The 20,226-nt window shown below is 36.9% G+C and overlaps 1 protein-coding gene across 2 annotated transcripts; it reads right to left on the bottom strand.

Moving 5' to 3' along the window:
* Positions 1-416: 416 nt before the first annotated feature.
* rbm24b (RNA binding motif protein 24b) lies at positions 417-19,235 on the bottom strand. 2 transcript variants are annotated; one of them, XM_067447888.1, is made up of 5 exons: positions 18,814-19,234; positions 17,345-17,468; positions 16,935-16,989; positions 15,460-15,519; positions 417-2,296 (listed from the first exon to the last, which is right to left on the bottom strand). In XM_067447888.1, exons 1-5 carry the CDS (start codon positions 18,982-18,984, stop codon positions 1,957-1,959), a joined length of 750 nt encoding a protein of 249 aa, XP_067303989.1. In that variant the 5' UTR covers positions 18,985-19,234; the 3' UTR covers positions 417-1,956. The 2 variants fall into 2 exon arrangements, with proteins under 2 accessions (XP_067303989.1, XP_067303992.1); XM_067447891.1 differs by lacking the exon at positions 15,460-15,519 and having other exon boundaries at positions 18,814-19,235.
* Between the last annotated feature and the right edge of the window lie 991 nt (positions 19,236-20,226).

The following is a 20,226-nucleotide window of genomic DNA, read 5'->3' as shown; positions in this document are numbered from 1 at the left end:
ATTGGCTGTTGCTGCATCCGTGTGTGAGTTGTATTTCATAATTTAATATTATGCATGGGTTTATTTTATGAATTTATCTTTCATACAAGTGAATTTGATAGAAAAACATGTAGACAAATATATAATGGTGATTGTTAAGAGTAAAGGATGTTTCAGTAACAATACATTTGACATCGCATCCAGCAGGTGTCAGTGTTAACCACGTGTTGCTGCAGCAGATGCTAATTCAGTCCTTCCATATAATAGGCAAGGCATTAGTATTGATATTATCTGTAATACAGAATTAAGATTTTATTTTTTTGATCGTGAATACAAGAAGAGCCTTCTTCCTAGATAGATAGATATATGGATGGATAGATAGATGAAAATAATGATTACTAATTATTAAAAATACAGAAAAAATAAGTGAGACAAAGATACTTTTTTAATAAATCATGCGAATTGATTTTTTTATACACATTTTATCAAATGGCACTCATACAGTGATACTTCAATATTTTGCAAACACGTTTGTATCAACAGAGAGCAGAAGTGTACAGTAAATAAAGAACGACAGGACAACTATGGCAAAGCTTTTAATAAAAAACAAACTTTGTTGCAAGTGGACTTGTGTTCATATGGCATTTTAATACACAAATACGTGGACATCAATTCTGTAGCTGAACATGTGATTGCAATAATTTCCTTTTGCCACATTCGTCCCTTTATTAACATATTAAAATAACACAAAGGCAACAAGAAATCCAATTTAATGACATTCACTTCTATTAATTAACTATAATGAAGGAACATTAATCCAGTCATGTGATAGGCCAACGCTAATATCAAAACATAGTGTCCACAGTCTTTCAGTAGTGATCATCGCTTTTATTTTTTAATAGTAAGTTCTAAATATAAAATTCACACTTCTATAACCTCAACAGACGTGCAAGCATAACAAGATTTCCTATACAGTATGTAAGGCACAGAGCTGATCTAGTCTAAATGTCTGCAGACACATCAAACCCTTCATTTCTTGTCTGTCGTCTGTCCTTTAAGGCACTTCGTCTTGTTTCCCAAGGCACATACAAGATAATAATTTCAACAGTCACATATGCATGCTCATGAGGACATCACAGGTCATGATCATGAGATGTCAAGGTGCAGTTTTTAAATAGCTGTGAGGAAAATAATCAGGCTTCCATCAACATGTATAGAGATGAGACAAATAATCGAGACATCTGCAGCCTGTGATGCCATTCACCTTAAAGTCATGATTTACTCACCCTCATGTTGGTCAGAATTTTGTTCTGTGAAAAATAAAAGTAATTTTGAAGATTTTATATTTATGCATCTGCATGCCATTAGTGTATAATTTCTGAATATGAAAGTAAATGTGAATAGGATTGGGTTGTTTGGCCACTTTGGAGTGTAAATAGTCAAACCAAAAAGTCTAACTTATAACAGTAAGGGTTCATTTGTTAACATTAGTAAAATACTGTTATGTTAACATTATATATGTTAATTCCAACATTTCTAACATCAGTAAATGCACAATGTAAACGTACAGAATTTGACTAACATCAATGCTTTAAAAAATATATTGCGCTCATTGTTAGTTAATTTTAGCTAATGCATGAACTAAAGTTAACAACTGAGACCTAACTGTAAATTATTACTCATTTTATTTAAAGGTATAAAGGTTTTCAATATCATGAGGGTGAGAAAATATAATATTCCTTAAATACTTGTACATAAGAAACTTAGTGGCACTGAAGAGTTCATTACCAGCATCATGATTGACAAGCTACAGCTTTCTTCTTCGTAATAAATATTAAATACTACAAATAAAATGACAAGAACAGCAATAATAACAATGACTGAAAATAAAAAAAAGTATATCAGTTTCTTTGGCTGACACGGTAAAAAGTGGCACAGTCATAAACGGTCAAATGACCAGCTCTTCTCGTCTTCGCCTCACTGCATGCGGTCCGTCTGGAGCTGCTGCGGCTGGTATTGACCGAACGCGGCCGCCGTAGCCCCGGGCGCAGGAGACGCGAGAGGCTGCTGGACGTAACCGTAGCCGGCCGTGGCGACGTAGCCCGTGGCGGCTGGCGAGGCAGCGTACGGGTACTGATCGTAAGCCGCGGCGGCAGCAGCACTGGCGGCAGCCGCGGAGTACTGAGCGTAGGCCGCGCCGGTGTAATCCAAATACGGAGAGGCTGCGGCCGCCGCAGAGGCCGCGGACGGCTGGACGTGCGGGATCACGACACTGGGCTGCACGAACGCCTGAGGGTACACATAATGAGCAGGAATCCTGAAGGACAGAGAGAAACTGGGATTAATCAGGGAATGAGAAAAGCATTCGGCACACAGCTGCACTTCAACAGCACAGTGCACTAAAGGGTTATTCAGATAAATAGGATTGCCACAATAGAGCATGCTGGGAAAAGTCAATGATCAGCTGTCAGTAACTATCATTTCACATTAGAAGATGCAACTAACAGTATTTTCAGGTGTGTTAAACAATGCCTTTTGGTTTTAAACCGTTTTTTTTTAAACCACTGTAGATGCTAAAAACACCAACAATCCTCATTAATGGAATACAAGCAGAAGGAATTTGTGTAAAATTGTGTCTATCAATGATAGAATGATAGATAGACAATAGCATAGACAGAACGCATGATAGATAGAATGCTAGAACGATATAACTATAGATAGATATATAAATAGGCCTACACTGCTCAAAAAAATTGAAGGAACACTTTTTAATCAGAGAATAGCATCAAGTCAGTTAAACTCCTGGGATATTGATCTGGTCTGTTAAGTATAGCAGAGAGGGTTGTTAATCGGTTTCAGTGGTTTTCAGCTTAAAAACTAACAACAGGTTCACTAGATGGGCAACAATGAGACGACTCCCAAAACAGGAATGGTTTTACAGGTAGAGGTTTTGCACCAGTTTTACATTTGGCTAGGGTCAGTGTCACTACTGGTAGCACGAGACGATACCTGGACCCTACGGAGGTTACACAGGCAGTCCAACGCCTCCAGGATATCAATACGTGCCATTGTTAGAAGGTTTGCTCTGTCTGCCAGCACAATCTCAAGAACATGGAGGAGATTCCAGGAGACAGACAGTTCCTCTAGGAGAGCTGGGCAAGGCCATAAAAGGTCATGGACCCATCAGCAGGACCAGTATCTGCTCCTTTGTGCAAGGAGGAACAGGATGAGCACTGCCAGAGCTCTACAAAATAACCTCCAGCAGGCCACTGGTGTGAATGTCTCCCACCAAACAATCAGAAACAGACCTAATGAGGGTGGCCTGAGGGCTCTATGTCCTCTAGTGCAGTGGTTCTCAAACCTGTCCTGGGGACCCCTCACCACTGCACATTTTGCATGTCTCCCTCATCAGACACCCAATTCAAATCTTAGAGTCTCTACTAATGAGCTGATTATTTGAATCAGGTGTGTTTGATGAGGGAGACATGCAAAATGTGTACTGGCTGGGGGTCCCCAGGACAGGTTTGAGAACCACTGCTCTAGTGGGCCCTGTGCTCACTGCCCTGCACCGTGGAGCTTGATTGGCATTTGCCATTGAACAGCAGAATTGGCAAATTCGCCACTGGTGCCCTGTGCTTTTCACAGATGAGAGCAGGTTCACCCTGAGCACATGTGGCAGTCGAGTTATGACAGCCATGGAGTTATGCTGCCTGTAACATCATTCAGCATGACTGGTTTGGTGGTGGGTCAGTGGTGGTCTGGGGAGGCATATCCATGGAGGGATGCACAGACCTCTACAGGCTAGACAATGGCAAATGTTTTAAAAATAGAAATATTTTGTAACAACAATATACACTACTGGTCAGTAATTTGGGGTCAGTCCTTTTTTTTCTTTCTTTTTTTTGAAATAAATCAATTATTTTATTCAGCAACGATGTGTTAAAGTGATAAACATTGACAGTAAAGGAGATTTATATTATTTGAATGTGTTTTTATTTTGAATAAATACATTTCTTTTGAACCTTTAATTCATCAATAATATTAGGCAGCAGAACTGTTTCCAACATTCATAATGAATCCTCATATTAGAATGATTTCTGAAGGATCATGTGACACTGAAGACGGGAGTAACGATCCTGAAAATGCAGCTTTGATCACAGAAATAAATGATCATATAAATGCAGGCTTGATGAGCAGAAGAAACTTCTTTCAAAAACTTTACAAATAGTAATGTGTCCAAACTTTTGGCCTGTACTGTATATTTTTTAATTATGATGATCTAAGCGAAGTAAACTATTTCAAAATTGTATGTGTAAAAATATTTTATATAAACGATTACAACATTTACATCAGTTGATTTGTATCGAATACATGACCAGATGAATGATCATATGATATATGAAAAAAAAACTGAAAAATCAAGATAAACAGTACATGAAAACAGACTATTTTAAATGCGTGTTATTACTGATCCATACTGTTTGCATAGGTAAAATATAGCAAAAAGTGTGAAAATATTATGTAACTACATTTAAAATACTAGGTCTGAAATAGGTCTCAAGATAAACTCATTTCCGTTAAAGAATGGAGGAGGATTTGAGAGTAGTGGATGGAAGTGATGTCTGGCATAGGAAAATTGACATCTTCACCCTTTATTCAAATAATATTATATATATACACAGGTATATATATATATTAATTAAGCATATTGCATAGTTTTGCTTGGATTCAATTATTTTATTTGTGATAACGCAATGAAACATGCCAAATTGTGCTGACAATTTTTGTCTGGGCTGAAATTATGAACACATTGCAAAAACAAGAGAAACATCTATGACATATTAACTGAATATGTTGTAGTCAATATATGCTTTACCATGTAAACTTATTTTTTTCTATGCATTTTTGTTTACATAGTAAAATAAAGCCTGTAGTTGTAGTCTGCCTTTTTTGTCAAATAATTTTGTCATTAATCAAGTTTAGTGTTTTGCACTTTCCTCATATTTAAAATATTTACAAAACATAAAATATTGTCCTCATATTTTGATGGTTTAATCAAAACAAATCTCCCCTCCGGACATCACTTTTGCCCACTACTGTATACAGTACAGTATGTTAAGCGAGTTCATTTTCTAGAAGTCTACAGGGACAAATATAACCAGTTTTAGATTTATGAATTTTTAACACATTCTTTCTGCTTGTAATTTATGAATGAGGCCTAATTGGTGGAACACAACTCACAAAATAAATGTCATTAGATAGTGCTGCCACTAACAACAGTTCATCTTTAGCCACTGAGCTGACCGTTTGAGTTCTTGATGATGATTCAGATGAATCATTTGTATTATTGATATCATGGCAAACCCATTTCATTTACAAACTCAGCATTCAATCAGTTCACAACAAGTCCTTGTATTGCCTAACCCCATAAATAAAAAACCAGGGTAAAAAAATGACTATAGATATCAAAGCAGATTGATCAATATCACAGAAAAAAAAAAAAAAAAAAACCTGAATAGAGAGTGACGCCAATTCCGCATTCATAAACAGGGTCAATGTTACTGTCACACCAAACAACATTTAAAAGAAAGAAGAAAAATCCAGTTAACTCACACACGCACACAAAAGAAAAACACACTCGCGTGCGTTCACACATCGCCGCGTCCACTGCACACAAACACAACGCTTGAAGAGTGGAAATCTGCTGCTTAACACACCGAGCGATACCAAATCTAACACATCCTACTCCTGTTTGCTGCGGTGCTGATTGGAAAATAAGCAGCATGTGCTTAAAGTTCCCCCAAAAAAGAAAATTCTGTAATTTACTTGTCCTCGAGTTGTTTAAGTTTCTTTCTTCTGCTGGACATAAAAGAAGATATGTTGAAGAATTTGGGTAACCATTGACTTTCATGATATTTGTGTCCATACTATGGAAGTCAGTGTTGGTTACCAACAAAATATTTTACTCTTCAGAGTAACTTTTCAGTATTCAACAGAAGAAAGAAACTCATACAGGTTTAGAACAACTTGAGAGTAAATGATGACATAATTGTAATTTTTGGGTGAACTATCTCTTTAAACTGTGTATTAAGCATCTTTACACTGCAAAGCCAGCAAAAAACAACAACAACTATACAGGTAAAAACAAAACATGGCTTATTTAACATACAACCCCAAATCAGAAAAAGTTGGGACAGTATGGAATGTGCAAATAAAATAAAAAAGAAGTGATTTCTAAAATTACCTTGACTTGTATTTCATTGCAGACAATATGAACACAAAATATTTCATGTTTTGTCTTCATGTCATTTGTAAATATGCATCCTTTCCTGTCATTCAGACCTGCAACACATTTCAAAAAAAGTTGGGACAGTAAAGCATTTACCACTTTGTAATGTTGCCATTCCTTTTCACAACACTTAAAAGACGTTTAGGGACTGAAGACACCAAGTGATGAAGTGTTTCAGGTGTAATTTTGTCCCATTCTTCCTGCAAACAAGTCTTAAGGTGGGCAACAGTACGGGGTCTTCGTTGTCGCATTTTGCGCTTCAAAATGCGCCACACATTCTCTATTGGAGACAGGTCGGGACTGCAGGCAGGCCAGTCAAGTACCCGTACCCTCTTCCTCCGCAGCTAGGACTTTGTAATGTGTGCAGAATGTGGTTTTGCATTGTCTTGTTGAAATATGCATGGACGTCCCTGGTAAAGATATCTTCTTGAAGGCAGCATATTATGCTCCAAAATCTCTATGTACTTTTCAGCATTAATGGTGCCTTCACAGAAGTGCAAGTTACCTTTGCCAAGGGCACTGACACAACCCCATACCATGACAGACCCTGGCTTTTGGACTTGTTGCTGGTAACAGTCTGGATGATCCTTTTCTTCTTTGGTCCGGAGCACACGGCGTCCATTCCTCCCAAAAAAATACCTGAAATACTGATTCATCTGACCACAGTACACATTTCCACTGTGTGATGGTCCATCCCAGATGCCTCCGAGCCCAGAGAAGTCGACGGCGCTTCTGGACACTGTTAACATAAGGCTTCCTTCCTAACATAAGGCACAGTACAGTTTTAACTGGCATTTGTGGATGTAACTACGTATTGTGGTACTTGACAAAGGTTTGCCAAAGTAGTCCTGAGCCCATGTGGTGATATCGCTTATAGATGAATGACGATTCTTGATGCAGTGCCGCCTGAGGGATCGGAGATCACGGTTGTTCAGCTTAGGCTTGCGGCCTTGTCCTTTACACACTGAAATTCCTCCAGATTCCTTGAATCTTGTAATTATGTTATGCACTGTTGAATGTGAAATATCCAAATCTCTTCCTATCTTTCTTTGAGGAACATTGTTTTTAAACATTTCAATAATTTTCTCACGTATTTGTTGGCAAACTGGCGATCCTCGGCCCATCTTTGCTCCTAAAGGATTAGATCTTTCTTGGATGCTGCTTTTGTACCAAATCATAATTTCAATCACCTGTTGACATCACCTGTTTCAAATCACATCATTATTTAACCCTTTTACCTCATTACTAGCTCTAAATTGCTCCTGTCCCAACTTTTTTTGAAATGTGTTGCAGGTCTGAATGACAGGAAAGGATGCATATTTACAAATGACATGAAGTTGATCAGACAAAACATGAAACATTTTGTGTTCATATTGTCTGCAATGAAATACAAGTCAAAGTAAATTTAGAAATCACTACTTTCTTTTTTTATTTGCGTTTTCCAATCTGTCCCAACTTTTTCTGATTTGGGGTTGTAAATGAAAAGTATTTAATTGCTTGATTAAAATTAGCTAAAGCAACACAAATGCTATACATTTTGTCCTAACTTAATTTGATTGTGTTCAATCCACTTAAATATAAGTCAAATGAAAGTTTACTTAGTCCACTTGTGTTGAGATTACATGAATGATTTGTGTTGCATTAACTGTAACTGCACAGGGATTTTTAGATCCCAGCATGCTTTGCATATGGCTAAATCAAGAGAGAGTAAATGTTGTTATTTGAAATGTAAAAGTGTTATTTTATGTGTTTTTGAGCAAGATGAGAAAGGGAGAGACTTGGGCTGCATTTCCTGATAACGTTGTCTCTTAGCGCGTTACGAAGACTTTAAAGGTATAACTTAACTGAAGGTATACCATTTCTAGGCATGTTCCCCAAACTATACCTTTACGAGGTTGCTTAAAGGTGCACTATGCAATTTTCCGTCCACTAGAGGTCGCCTCTTCAAAACAAAGGCGTACTGTAGTTTGATGACGCCATCAAATAACAGAGACATATCTTGGGACATGTGGTCTTCACCTCACAGCCAGTGGAAAATAGGACACGGGCAGAAATCATGTTCATGGATGCGGTTATTAACGTTACTGTAGTGTGAAGCAGAGCAGGACCGAGTGTTGTGGAGCTGAGCACGGCCGCTGGAGCGATTGTTATACAAACACACGGCTCGCAAGTACTGAGACTTTTATTATGACGGGACACAGTCGCCAGGCGTGCGCACTTCCGCTTTTTCCGGTCATGATTAAAGGTAAAGCAGCTCTGTTTATCATATCAGATACATTTAAGTGTGTTTAAAATGATGTTATGACGTTACTCTGTGCGTTCGCTCGGCGCTGCTGTGACATGTTCACACTGCTAAGAGAAAAGCGCTTCTGCAGAATAAAACCGAGGATAACGCAGATTTGACGCGATTAACAGGCGACTCGCTCAAGCGCTATGCTGAAACGTCCCGGTCCTTAGTTAAAATAGCAACTTCTCACAATTTACAAATAGTTGGAAACATTTGGGTTATTGTAAGTACTCAACTGAACAAACTATATAACACTGACCTAGTGGTTTTTGGATATTTTACTGCAAAAATACTACATAGTGCACCTTTAAGGTATACCTACTTAAATGCGACGTAAGCGGGTGCTGTTCGTGGCAGCGGTGCTGAATTGGCTTATATCGATGGCTCAATAAACGATTATTTAATCTTTCACTGCGTTATGCGAAAAAAGTGTTCTTTATAAAAGAAGCACTTCAGAAATATCTTTAATTTATCACACAAAATTGCAACTAAATTTGACATAATTCTGAAATAAGTGCAGTTGTGCAATAAGTTGAACGAGTAATTTATATTATTACAATATATTTTCCATAGTGTCTTGAATTACGCCACAACCAGGGATGACTGCCCAGCAGCTGCATCACATTATTGTGTAAATAACTAATTTCTGTTATTAGATGGCCTACTCAATAAAAAACGCAACCCACAAAACATATAATCAGCTGATACTGCGGAGAAAAAAGAAAGAAAGAGGAGAGCCACCAGCAGCTGGATTTCAGGGCTGAGGAGGTAACTCCAGTTTGTCTCGACAAAGTTGGTCCAACATCTAAAAGCTGCTGGATTTGCTGTAGTGGCAGGCGAAATTTATTTTGAATAGCAGCTCCTGACATGGTAGCCTGGGGACTAACGTTTTCTTGTATGAATTCGCTGCCTCGCTGCCATAGTTTGACCAAACTCCACAATCATTCTCTTTAAAAAGGCTCCTAAGCCTCTGCTGTCTAAAGGTTTGCCCACTGATGTACCGTTGGATAATATAATTAAAAAGCTAACAACCATTAGTGTAATGACAATTTTTGAATGACAATTTTAATCGTTGCATTAAAAACACACACAAAAAAATGTTTTGAAAAAAAATCAATAGCCTAATTGAACACTGGGTGTATATTACAACTTCGGATTTATATTCATATAGACTGACATGTAAATAAGCTTTTTTTAGCTTCACAGTGTTGGCCACTAGTGGAATTAACTGTTAATAGTGATAAGGTATAGCTAAGAGTGGTCCAGACCAACCTTACGAAAGTATGACTTACAGAAGGTATTCTTAACCGAGATTGTTTCAGGAAACACATATTAACATTAAGGGATACCTTAAAGTATAACTTAATAATGACGTAGTGTTAAGAAGGTTTCGAGAAATCCAGCCTTGATTTAAATCCAGCCTCATTAATGTACTTATTTCTCACAATTCTGAGCTTCTAACTTGCAATTCAGAGTCTCACAATTCTGAGTTATCTATCTCGCAACTCTGAGCTTCTATCTAAATTCAGACTTGTGAGGACGTCAAAATTACCTTTTACAAAAACATTTCTGGGTTGATAACAAGCTAATAAATAAAAAATATTTCTGCACTTGAAAGTTGATTGTTCATTCTTGTGCACAGCTGTCATTAAACAGGACACATGCTTCGTTTCAGGACAGTAGTCAGTGCTTTTCTTAGCCAACCAGAAACATTCTTCACCTGTGAATCATTTGCACATACAGAAAACAATTCTCATCATAAATGTTTGACATACTGCAGCATTGAAATAAGTTATCTAAAAGGCTACAATTGCTTAATGGACCTTTAATTTGACAGTGTAAAGATGCCTGAAGTCATAAATGCTAAAATTGGAGCCATTAGCAGCATCAGGCAAATTGCAAAAATAAATCACCTTTAAGACACATATATGTTGCCGGGCAGATTACATTTTTCCATGGCTAAAATGAGTCCTTGCCAGCAAACATGCAAAAACAACAGGTGTTGGTGTTAAATCTGGCCATAGATGAGTTCAGAGTCTCTAACACACCATTCCTTACTGTCAGTCTCCTGGAGTGACAGGACCTGCTGTGGTGAGGCTATTTTCTGCTGCCCTTTCTATCAAAAAAAAAGAGAGCCTGAGCAACGCTATCAGCAACACATGGCCCAACACTTTAACTCAGTCCTGAACCCTTCATTACCAGTGTCCTGTGAACACACAGGCATTAAAGCACACTATTATGTGTGTAGAGACAAAATGCTTCATTGTAAACTAATTAGAAGCAGTAATGCCTGGCCATAGCCACATCTTAAAAGGTCTTTCGATGTACTCAATTATGCTGACAGTCACTTTACTACACAACTTGCATGTAGTGTAATACTTTACAATAAGTTAACTTAACATTAACTACAGGACTTGACATTAACTTTTTTGCTCATCAGCCACTGTGGCTAGTAGTTTTCCAAAGTTACTGATCCTACTCACCACCATGTCATCTTTTCTTCAGTCGAAAAGAAATTAAGGTTTTCGAGGAAAATATGCCAGGATTTTTCTCTATAGTGGGCTTCAATGGGTACAACGGGTTGAAGGTCTAAATTCCAGGTTCAGTGCAGCTTCAAAGGGCTCTAACATGATCCCAGACGAGGAATCAGAGTCTTATCTATCGAAATGATCTAAAAATCTAAAAATATATACTTTTCAACCACAAACGCTCTTCTGGCTCTGCGCCACGCATTACGCAATCACGTTGGAAAGGTCACACATGACGTAGGGAATTATCGCGGTAGGGCGAAAAACCTCATCTAATTTCTCCTCCAACTTCAAAATCGTCGGACATCATTGCTTTTCCTTTCTCTTTGTGAAGGGCGTTTGCTTTGTAAACACTTGATCTTTCCAACGTGATTATGTAGCGCGGTGCAGTGCAAACATTTGTGGTTAATACATAGTATATGCATTTCTATATTTTTTTGAACATTACCAATTGTTTTCCTTAAAAACCTTAATTTCTTTTCGACTGAAGAAAGAAAGATAGGACAATTCTGAAGAGAACTTCATTATTCTGTTACACATGCATTTTCTTACGTTCACTTAAACCAAAACTGGCTGTGTTTACGTGAATACTCGTCAAGACCGGCATTTTGATATTATTTTGTGTGTATAGGACAGTTTAAGTGCGATGAGCAGAAAAAAAAAAGTAAATTTACTACTGATAGGCGGCTTTATGTGCGCACACTTTGGGTATGAGCTCTAAATCTGTGGGGATGAGTAAAATTGTGCAATACTGTAATCCTACACAGAAATTCAAGCCCTTTAACAGCAACAATATTCATCCAGGACAAATGAAACAAGTGAGCAAGGGGAGGCGGTTTGTGGGTCAGCTCGCTGTCGGAGAAATGAGCGAGCGAGAAAGCGCAGCTGGTATCTGACATCCAGAGCTGAAATCCAACCGCATTTGGCGGGTGTTAATGTCAAGCCCTGGTTATCTAAGATTAATCAATGCTTTAGAAGTGTTTTTATTGTTAGTTCAAGTTCTAACTTTTAATTAGTTTAATCTAATGTAGTTAATTCCTGTTAACAAATGGAACTTTACTGTAAAGTGATCCCACATGTAGTATATAACCATTTTCCTGTTAATGAACTTAATGATTTGTGTGCATGCAGAAACTTCAATGAACAAATGTGTATAAGTATAAAACTTGACCTAATTCCGAGCGCATCATTGTTAAAAATAGCCCGTTACTACGCTGCACAGGCAGCTTTCTAACTACGGGGGTTGCCAGAGGACAGGGCTAATTTAAGGTACTTTGTAAATCACAGAAACAGAGGGGCTGATCTCTCTGGCACACGGATCATGTGTCTCTGAACACCTGTTGTCTCGTGGCCACTCTGAATGTCGTTGTGTACCAAACTGAAGTACAACGCTGCAGCTGTTCTCTTTGTTTCAGTCCTCTGTGGGATATATATTCTCCTTGATCGGTACGAGTAGGGCTGGACGATATGGCCAAAATTCATATCACGATATTTTTCTTAATTTCGGTCGATACGATATAATTCCGATATCGATATGAACTATATAAAAGCTTTAGAAAAAACTACTAAGAACTGCCACAAAGGATGTCTGTACCTACAAACTTCTAAAAAATGTACTTGCCAAGTCTATGAATAGTCCTCCTATAAAACTATATAATATCTTTAGAAATAAAACCAGTACAAATAAATTAATGTTCACCTTTTATTTGTATTTAGCCTTTATATGAAAATATTATTAATATTAATATCTTTAAGTTTAAACTATAACATAGGCTGATTATATTATTCTTAATATAGATTAAACAAAAGTGCTTCAGCCAGGATTCAGCCTGACTCAGAATATTCTAGCGGATGGATCTGCTTCAGATGGTGGATCTGCTTCACAGCGTACAGTGCTCCTGTGCCGCAGACGCAGTTTATTGAGCATTTTCTTTTAAGTTTTAAATTTCAGTGAAGAACAATTCATTACGCTCTATTTTCCATTTATGCAAAACTATAGCATATATTTAATGCTGCATTTATTTAATTAAAAATGCAGTAAACAACGTAATACAGTGAAATATTATTCTGATCTACATCATCTGTTCACTATGTGAATATATAGTAAAGTGTCATTTATTTCTGTGATCAAAGCTGAATTTATCATCATTTCTCCAGTCTTCAGTGTCACTCATCATTCTCATATTAGGATTTGATGCTCAACAAACATTTATGATTATTATCAGTGTTGAAAACAGTTTTGTTGCTAATGATGCTCCTTCATCGCTTTCATATATTGTCGCAATCGTCTGACTGTCGTTGTCACCTTTCAGCTCATAACGATTTGTATATCCAGCTGCAGCTCCAGCGTGACAGTAACGTTAGTTCTACGAATCCGCTTTTGGACTTTCTGTGAGAGAGCGTCCTCCTCATATTTAGATACGAATAAAATGACCGGTCATGCATAGATTATTTTTTGTCTCTGAAATTAAATCTTGATGTATTCACGTTGGTTTCTATGTACACTTGCCCGTGACCTCAAGAAGCACACAATCAACCGAGGTTAGAGAAAGCGGTCTTTAGCGTCCCTGTTAACTTGCCCGCCCTCGCTCCAGGTAACGCCGTTTGGAATCCCGCTCGGAGCGGGTCGACTAGGATCGGTGAGACCCAGTAAAAGTGCGGGGGATGAAAATACACTTTATTAAAAGTGCGGGGGACACGCCGAACCACTTCCACCCCACTGAATTAACGTTAGTGTTTCTCATATCAACTATTTCTTCTCCTTGCTTGTGGAAGTTCGTTCAGTCACATTTGTGTTGCGGTCAGGGAAACTCTTTTTTTAGCTAAAACTTGCCGCATTGGCTCTATCAGCCTACTACTGCTGAGCACTGACTGCGTTTCTGTGGTGTACGTCATCGCGCGAGTAGCCAATCATGTTCTGCTCTTTCTGACGGCTGCGCCCTGAACGTCAGTCAGTGAGGAATGCTGTAATATATTTATCGAAATATCGGAAATGTGTTTAAAAATCATATCACCGTTATTGAAAAAAAATATATCGCGATATATATTGATATTGAATTATTGTCCAGCCCTAGGTACGAGTTGACTAAATCAGCTGTCAGCAGTACAATACAGTAGAATAATGTGGTCTCTTAGGCCCAAATTTTATTTAATTGAAAGAACAAAACACTAAACTTTTTTTTTAGGTATTTATCGGACAAACTGATTTGGACAATGCAAAATAACTGCATTGAAAAACAAAAAGCTCAAAGGAAAAGCATACATCGACTACGACATAATCGGTTATTAATATACTGCTGGTTTTCTCGTTTATGCATGTGATTCACAGTTTCTTTGTATGGCAGCCTGGCCTAAAACGATGTCGGCACCATGTTTTATTGCGTTATCATAAATAAAACAACTGACTCCACGCACAACTATGCAATATGCTTACAAACTCTTCATTAATATTTGAAGAAAGGGTGAAGACGTCTACTTTCATAGGCCTGACATCACTTTTAGCCACTACTGCAACGCTAGAAAACATTGATAATATTTGGTTTTGTTGTGTTATTTATACTTATTATTATAGTATCTAGACTTTAACTCCATTAAATTGAATTTAATTGAATGTCCAGTTAAACACTTTTTGTAAGACACAAAATTGGCGCTAATGTTTCTGGTCTTAGTCACTACAGAATGACTGTAAGCAAATTAATTACTCAATGTCTATTTTTCACAAAGAGGTTTATGGAAAAGTGAATGTAAGACTGTCAGGGGAAAAGACAAACGATTCATTAGTAAAATAAAAGAACAGAGGCACATGAGATACACTGCAACATGCAAGCCATGAGTTGTTTTGAGGGTGCGCCAGTCAAGAAAGACAAACTTTAACCACCTTCAACAACAGAACACTGAAACGTCTGTTCAAATGAATAAAAATCAGTAAGAACAAGCTGTGCACAATCATCAAGAAAATGGAAAAAGGCGTTCCCAGCACCCCAAGACAGAGATACGACCGAATCCCCACGTCCTACTATACACTCATTGCTATTAAAAACACACGGTTTAGCTATGAAAACCACTTCAGACAGGTCCAAACGCACACAAAAGCTACTCTCCAAAAAAAAAAACAACAACGTCCATGCAAGCTAATCACCATTTGAGAGTGTACGTGTTTGAGTCTACTGGTACAGCTTATGAATTCTGACTTTGTGCAGCTCGTTCACCTCTTAGGTTATGTTAACCGAAAGCGAGCCTGTCAGATCAGAGAGAGACACATTACATTGAGTCACTCTGGAAAGAGGAAGAGACAGACGTAGACTTTTCAGGAGTTGACAACAGTGCAAATAAAACACACACAACAACCACAAAGATAAAAAGGCACACGCACACACCTCATAACCTGCCGGAAAGGGGGAGGATACAGTAATGGGGAATGATCATCCTCACTATCTCTATGACAAAAGGAGAACAACATTTTATAACACAGGACTCGGTCAAAAATGCACAGAATTCAACACAATGATCCTATACAGAATATTGCAACATGTAGCAATATGATATTGTTGATCATCACACATTTATCTTTAAAGGTGAAGTGTGTTATGTTTGAGCATCACCAAATGGAATTGCAAAAATAACGACATCTTTAAATCATGGCATCGGGTCAATGTTACTCCCTAACAAACAAAAATACATTCTATATATGTTATACTAGCATTCTGATTAAAGGGTTAGTTCACCCAAAAATGAAATTTGTGTCATTAATGACTCACCCTAATGTCGTTCCACACCCGTAAGACCTCCGTTCATCTTCAGAACACAGTTCATATTTTATATTTAGTCCGACAACATATCTAAGTGTATGGACACTATACTGTCCATGCCCAGAAAGGAAATAAAAACATCATCAAAGTAGTCCATATGTGACATCAGTTAGTTATCAGTAACCTCAAATAAAGATTCAAATGGTTATGAATCATCGGATTGATTCATGATTCGGATCACGTGTCAAACTGCTGAAATCATGTGACATTGGCGATCCAAATCATGAATCAATCCACTGATTCATGACCATTTGAATCTTTATTTGAGGTTTGAAAACAAACCCAGAAGAGAAGACAATGCTGAATAAAGTCGTAGTTTTTGTTATTTTTGGACCAAAATGTATTTGCGATGCTTCAAGAGATTCTAATGAACTAACTGATGTCTCATATGGACTACTTTGATGATGTTTTTATTCCCTTTCTGGACATGGACAGTATAGTGTGCATACACTTAGATACACTCTCGGACTAAATATAAAATATCTTAAACTGTGTTCTGAAGATGAACGGAGGTCTTACGGGTGAGGAACGACATTAGGGGGAGTCATTAATGATATCAATTTCATTTTTGGGTGAACTAACCATTTAAGTCATTTCTAAATGTTCCATGAACATTCAAAATGTCCAGTTGTTATTTGATTCACACAAATGTTAAGGGAACTTTTCATTTTAGCATTTTTCAAATTTATGGGAACTCTGAACAAATGTTCTATTAATGTTACTAGAAGAACGTTTGTTCATAACTTTGAGTGAATGTTGGTAAAACGGCAAAGTTCTGAGAAGGCTCCCTTTAAACTGAGTGTGTCGTGATGCTCAAATAAACAGATCAATGGGAATCAATCTATGAATTATTTACTTATAGTGACTTTTGAGGTGTGAAAAGAACGCAAACATCACCTTTAAAGAAAGGCAACGGGACAAATTTGTCTAAGAATATTCCAATATCGTATTTTTACATAAAATAATGCAAATAAAGGATAGAAGGCCTAAAACTATTCAAACTACACAAAAAATACAGTCATCTATAGTATTGTCACACTTACCCATAAGGCCGTTGGATAAACGTTGGGTGTATTTGAGGGACACCAAAAGAAAATCCTGTAGAAAAAGATAACCTTATTGCATTTATTATTATTTTCATTATTCAAGAAAATTGCATACAATGACCAATATTATTATTTTTTAAAACAAGAACATTCATATTAATTTGATTATAAAAATGATCATATGTATGCTATCAAAACATTTTTCAAATGTTTTTTTTCCTGATGATAATCCTGATGTGACAATTATTCAAGCATTACTATATTCTGTATATAATCTCAGATTACATATTTTTCTTAGTTAGAAACCAACATGTGATGCTCCGTGCCATTAAGCTTGTCTATATTTCTGGGTTTATGATATTCTACATAAGTCCGCCAACAGCGTGAAGCTTTCGGGACCCTCTTACCTGGCTGCATGATCCGTGGTTTGGCCCCCAGGTACGCCAGGTTAACGTTGGCTTTCCTACCATCTATGATGGGGTTTGGGTCCTTACAGGCTCTTTCTGCTGCAGCTCGATCAGCCATCGTCACCTACACACACATGAAAAGAGGAACACAGCAGCATTTTCAATGATGTTCCATTAGAATGGGACGTGTTGAGTGTTTAATATTATGCTAATATTCTGAGTATTTAATATTAAGTGACTTCAAGCAGTGTTGGGTAAATTACTCAAAAAAAAACAAAAAACATCACTAACTACGATTTACATCTTCAACAGTATAATTAGATTACTCTACCAACTACTAGGATACATTAAAAAACATACATTTTATAATTAGACGTTAAATCCACTATTGTTTTTATATAGAATTGTTCTATAGTCCATTCAGAATTTAATGCAATTACATCAGAACCAATTAAATTACAGAAAAAAGTAAGAGTAATCCCGTACATTACTTTTTCAAGGAAAAATTAATTAAATGACAGAAATTATTACAATTAATGTGGGCCACGTAATCTGATTACTTTTTTTAAGTAACGAGTAAAGTAATGCACGACTTTTACAAATAAGTAACGCACACAAGTCACTTTTTTTGCCTCGTTTATTGACTAACAAACTCTTCCCCATGTTGAGAATCACGAATAAGTGAAGAGGTGTGCAGAAGTGCGCTGTGTAAATATCATGGTTATTATAATAATAAAAATGCTTTTTATTTATAATGCGCTTTTCTTAAACCCAAAGCGCTACAGAAAGATAAAACAAAAAGCAACAATAGGAACAATACAAAAGTTAAAATAAAAACAACCTTAAATAAATGCGTCTTTAGTTCTAGACTAAATGTGAGCAGGGATTTACTCATCTCACCAGCACTAAAACATGTTAAATATTCCTCAAAAGGATTTTTGTTGTTGTTGAAAAAACATGAAATTTTATTTAATTCACTTTATTTAATCTCACTTTATTAACCAATGTCTTTGCTGCTGACCTTTGACGATCGAATTCAACCATATGAATAAGAAAAAATGACTTGAATAAAGTATTTTCATTTTATTTTATATATTTTTTTAAATTAAAAAACAAACAAGGAAACACCGACCAGGTGTGAAACCGTAACGCCAAAGTAACGTGACATTACTTTAACGTAAAAAATAACTAAGTAATTGGTTACTTTTTTTGGGGAGTAACGTAGGCAGTATTGTAAAGCAGTAGCTAGGCTACTTTTAAAAGTAACTTCCCTCAAAATTGACAAAGTGAATCTACATATAGACAATTTAGATAGATAGACAATTTAGATAGATAGACAGATAGATAGATAGATAGATAGATAGATAGATAGATAGATAGATAGATAGATAGATAGATAGATAGATAGATAGATAGATAGATAGATAGATAGATAGATAGATAGATAGATAGATAGATAGATAACTTACGAAACCATAACCTCTGGATTTTCCAGTTTGTCTGTCAGTAATGACAACAGCTTCCTCGATTTCTCCAAACACTTCAAAGTATTTTCTGAGGCTGGAGTCTGTGGTGTGATACGGAAGACCTCCGACGAAGATCTTGGTGTATGTGGTGTCCTTCTGAGAGCTGTGCATCATCCTCACGACGGGTCGCGCGCAGTTCAGCCAAACAAACAAACAGTGCAAAAGTTTCGCTACGACTGGTTCAATAAATAACAACTCGTATTCCTGGAAGGTATAAGTAACAGAGGTATGTTACAGAGCGCCAAAGATTTGATATGAGGTAGAATAAACCACAGCAAACGTGCGCGTCTGTCAGGAGAGGGAAATTAACATGCCATATGGTTTTGGTGGCTCTCACTCACACGCGGACAAACTCCGCCCATTAACATGTTTACCCCACCCACAATGCATATTTACCACGCCCACTCCCTGGGAATGCTTTTCCCTGACAGAAGTGACTACACTTATTGCTTACTCACTTTCATGTGACTAATACTTTTGTAGTTTAAATTTCAGAATATTTTTAGTGCCTGTTGCCAGACCAAATCATCTTATTTTAACTGCAGCAATGATTTAATGCTTTGTAATTCCTCTCTAATAATTATTTGAAGGAAAGCTTATCAACAAATGAATAGTCATGTTGTTCAGAAACAGGTTTGTTATTTTTTACAGGTATGTTTTGTGGTAAAAAAAAAGAAAAAAAGAAGTTATATTAGAGGGAACTTTGTAGTTATTGGTATGTTCTGTCACTTAGCTCCAAGGGTTTAATTCCCTAAACAAAACGCGAGTTCCTTTAGAAAGTTTAGATAAAAGCATCTGGCAAATGCATAAATGTATGCTGTATTCCAGTGAAGTCCTTTACAGTATTCAGAGTCTATTATTGCAAATGTTATCTGCTTCAATCTGACACAATGACCCAGGAACTTAACATGATAATGCAGGTCAAAGTTCAGACTCAGAGTTAGGCAACCTAATTCTTGTGATAAAGAGATAAAATCTGCCAGTCTGAACACAGTTAGTACCGAAATGCACACCATGGTAGCCATTTCCTTCAACAAACTATTAATTCATTATTTTAAGAAAATGAGCTTGTCTTTTAAAATTGTTGTGATTGCGTTGCATGGGTGTAAACCTGAATGCTAATGCTCTGAATTCAGTTGTGCAAAGTTGCATTGTCCATTTTTTCTGGTGAATTACATTGTAGTTGAAGATTATTGGTGTAAAAAATACAAGATAATCAGTGAATAAATGTATGGGCTGAGGTTTTGGTGTTCAAATGTAACAATACAGCACCAAAGGTGGAGAAACACTGGTTGCTATATTTTGCAAGATCATGTTTTTAAATGAACAGTTCAGATGAGCACACCTCTCTGAAAA

This window comes from Pseudorasbora parva, chromosome 7, assembly GCF_024679245.1.
Source record: "Pseudorasbora parva isolate DD20220531a chromosome 7, ASM2467924v1, whole genome shotgun sequence".
Classification (NCBI taxonomy): Eukaryota; Metazoa; Chordata; class Actinopteri; order Cypriniformes; family Gobionidae; genus Pseudorasbora; species Pseudorasbora parva.
This window is presented reverse-complemented; position numbering and strand designations above follow the sequence as displayed.